The sequence below is a fragment of the Nematolebias whitei genome, chromosome 6 (assembly GCF_014905685.2).
Source record: "Nematolebias whitei isolate Nwh7 chromosome 6, NemWhi1, whole genome shotgun sequence".
Classification (NCBI taxonomy): Eukaryota; Metazoa; Chordata; class Actinopteri; order Cyprinodontiformes; family Rivulidae; genus Nematolebias; species Nematolebias whitei.
The window spans coordinates 24444380-24447671 of record NC_056503.1 but is presented as its reverse complement, the minus strand read 5'-3'; the positions used below and the strand labels follow the sequence as shown (position 1 = coordinate 24447671).

The following is a 3292-nucleotide window of genomic DNA, read 5'->3' as shown; positions in this document are numbered from 1 at the left end:
TATATATATATATATATATACATCAGTTTTTTTCCTTTCTTTACTCCTGTTTTTGTGTGTGTGTGTGTGTGTGTGTGTGGGGGGGGGGGGCTGTTTCAGGCTGGACATCTGTCGCCTGTGAGGGCTCTGGGTATCCCTGGTCCAGTGAATGGAGCCAGTGACCCGTCAGTCCTGACTGATGGGACCCCTTGTGTGGGAAAATCCTGCAGGCAAAGAGCTCGAGCTTTCACATGCTAATCGTGGCCCTATAAATAAGAGGAGTGGCGCGCGGAGGAGTCTGGAGACGCGCACAGCCTCGGAGCGCAGCGCGCAGACATGACGGCCTCTGGCACGGCGCATCGCGTGGACCAGCAGCCCAGGGCCAAAGAGGACAGGAAGGTATCTCACTGCAGGTTCGGTTCCGTTAGAGCACGAGGCAGAGTCGGTTCGTTCGCCTTCACGTGTTTTGTCTCCGGTTTCCAGCTGAGAAAACCGCTGATTGAGAGAAAACGACGCGAGAGGATCAACAGCTGTTTGGATCAGCTGAAGGAGACCGTGATCGGAGCCTTCGGGCTCGATGTGAGTACCAGAACCGGTCCGGACCTCCTCTGCAGGCCTGCTAAGAAGGCTGAGTTCACTGCAGGGATTCTCCTTTCTTTACAGCAATCCAAACTGGAGAAGGCTGACATTCTGGAGATGACCGTGAAACACCTGCAGAACATCAAGGACCACAAACTACTGAAGGGTGAGAAACTGGTTCTGGTCATGGTTGAGCTTTTTTAGATGATGTTCCGCTTCTGCTGACCTCCATGTTGGAGGGTCCACATCAGACTGCAGGGGTCAGCTGCAGCAAATGGAAACGGAGTTGTGTTGAATCCACATGAAGAGAAATCAAATGTTTCTTTAAAACACGAGACATAAAATAACTTCAAGGAGCTGAGTTGAGTCCAGCGTGTACGCAGAAGGCCAAGAAGCTGAAGAGGCTGAAACGACTTGTTCAGGCTACAATAAGCAGAGTACTAGCTAAAAGCTAAAAGAAGCATAACACTAGCTTAAAACTAAAAGCAGCAAAAGGTTAGTTAAAAACTAAAATTTTCAAAAGATAGCTAAAATGTACCAAAACTTTAGCTAAAAGTGAAAACAGCAAAAAGGTAACTATGCTAAAAGTAACCAAAAGCTGAATAAAATCTAAAACTAGCAAAAGATGTGCATAAAGCTAACAATGCCAAATGGATAGCTGAGGTGAGCATATAGTTGAAAGCTCAAAGTAGCAAAAAGTTGTCTAAATGCTAATAAATGGCTGTCGATGAAAAGCAAAAGGCTAAGTAAAGGCTAAAAATTTCAGAAGTAGCTAAAAATACAGAAAATCTAGCTAAAATGAGCAAAGGGGTATTTAAAAGCTAAAAGTTGCAAATAAAAAGTTAAATGTAGCAAAATTTTAGCTAAAATGAAAGCAGCAAAAGGGTAATTATGCTGAAAGTATCAAAAGGCTGGAGAAAATCAAAATGTAGCAAAGTTTTGGCTAATAGCTAACTATGCTAAATGGCTGAATAAAAGTAGCAAAAAGCTATTTAAATGCCAAAGTAGCAAAAGGATGGTTAAAAATGCCAATAGGCTATGTAAAAGCTAAAAGGAAGAAAATGTTAGCTAAAGCTAAAAATGCCAAATATCTGGCTTTTAGTAGCAAAAGGTAAGCTAAAAACTAAAGTAGCAAAGAGGTAGCTAAAGTTACCAAAAGGCTAGCTGAAAGCTAAAAGGAGCAAAAGTTTGGTTAATGAGGCTGACTAAAAGCTGAAGGTATACAGAGTTGCGACAAGCTAAAGTAACAAAAAGCTATCTTAAAGCTAAAAGTAGCACAAGACAAAAATGGAGCTGTACGTTGAAGCAGATTTAAAGATTTTGAAGGAATTTAACATATTTCAGTGTCTCTTATGAGATTTTTGTAAATAAGAGTTAAATATTTTTGGGGAAAATAAAGGTTATTAAAAACTAAAGTCCCATCTCCCGGGTGTTTTTATATATGCATGACTAAAATAGCACAAAGTAAAGTAGCTAGGATCATAAAAACCATAGCACCAGGAGTCCCTGCAACACAAACCTCCTCTCTCTCTGATCCAGATCCAGCTGCAGGCCTGGAGGCCCAGCAGAGGTTCAGCACCGGGTACATCCAGTGCATGCACGAGGTCCACAACACGCTCCTGACCTGCGACTGGATGGACAAAACCCTGGGCTCCCGTCTGCTCAACCACCTCCTCAAGTCCCTGCCCAGGTCCAGTGATGAGTTCGCCCACCCTAGACGGGACACCCCCCTCTCACCCGGCCAAGGCACACTTCTCAGAGGGGACCCTCTGGGTGGGAGGCAGCACCAGAGGGAGGGCCCCACCTGCCACGTGTCTGGGCTGCAGGAGAGGCTCCATAGCTCCCATCTGGGGGTGCTGGAAATGTGGAGACCATGGTAGACCAGTGGATTCTGGTCGTCCCTTTTGTTAGACCATCTGCTCTTATGTATCTCATAGATATGCTGCTCAGGAGGCATGTGGGGAAGTTCTGGTCCGGAGATCCTTACGTTAGATGCTGATTCTTTACAGACCTTTTCTCTGTACTTCTCAGTAGAAGTAATCTTCTTGTAGCCTGCTTTTAGAAGGCTCTTATTAATCTTTTACGTATTTATTGTATTAACTACCTTATTTATTTGATAAGACATGACTTTGCTTCTTAAACCACCTGCTTGGTGTTGCATAGATTTCTGTCTTCCTTCTTTTGCTTAATATTTAACCTAACCCTTAATATTAATAAAGTTTATTGCTCAGTTTATTCTTTTATGAGTCGTGTTTTTATCATTTTTTGGAACTGTGCATAAAATAAGTGTAAAAATGTTCCCTAAAGTCACAAAATTCACTGGTATTTTTTCAAGGTGTGTTTTTAAAGTTTCACTTAAGTTTAATGCATCTTTTCCATTAGTACCATTAGTACCGGTACAGCACGGTTCGACTCGGCACGGTATGAGTTGTGTTTCCATTATACTTTCAGTAACGGTTCTAGTGAGCGGGTTCAGCTCAGAGCCCACAGGAGCACGCGAGGCCGGTGCTAAGTTGGGTCCCTGCCTCGCGTGCTCCTGAGAGTCGGCAGCATGGAGGATCCTCCAGGGTGAGCTCGGAGCCGGGAGATGATGCCCTGCCTGACCTGAGGGGGCTCCGAGGCTCTAGTGGAGAGGACCGGAGGGACCAGCGGAGCTCCATCTAGCTTTTTGTTGTCAGCCACAGAGCACAAAAACGCCTGCACTTCATCATGAGACCACGGTGTTTTTAAAATC

At 44.3% G+C, this 3292-nt stretch overlaps 1 protein-coding gene across 1 annotated transcript; it reads left to right on the top strand.

The window, feature by feature from the left end:
• Positions 1-285: 285 nt before the first annotated feature.
• her8.2 (hairy-related 8.2) lies at positions 286-2534 on the top strand. The gene is made up of 4 exons (XM_037678130.1): positions 286-378; positions 463-558; positions 643-724; positions 2098-2534. The coding sequence occupies exons 1-4, from the start codon at positions 316-318 to the stop codon at positions 2436-2438; spliced, it is 582 nt and encodes a 193-aa protein (XP_037534058.1). The 5' UTR covers positions 286-315; the 3' UTR covers positions 2439-2534.
• Positions 2535-3292: the final 758 nt, after the last annotated feature.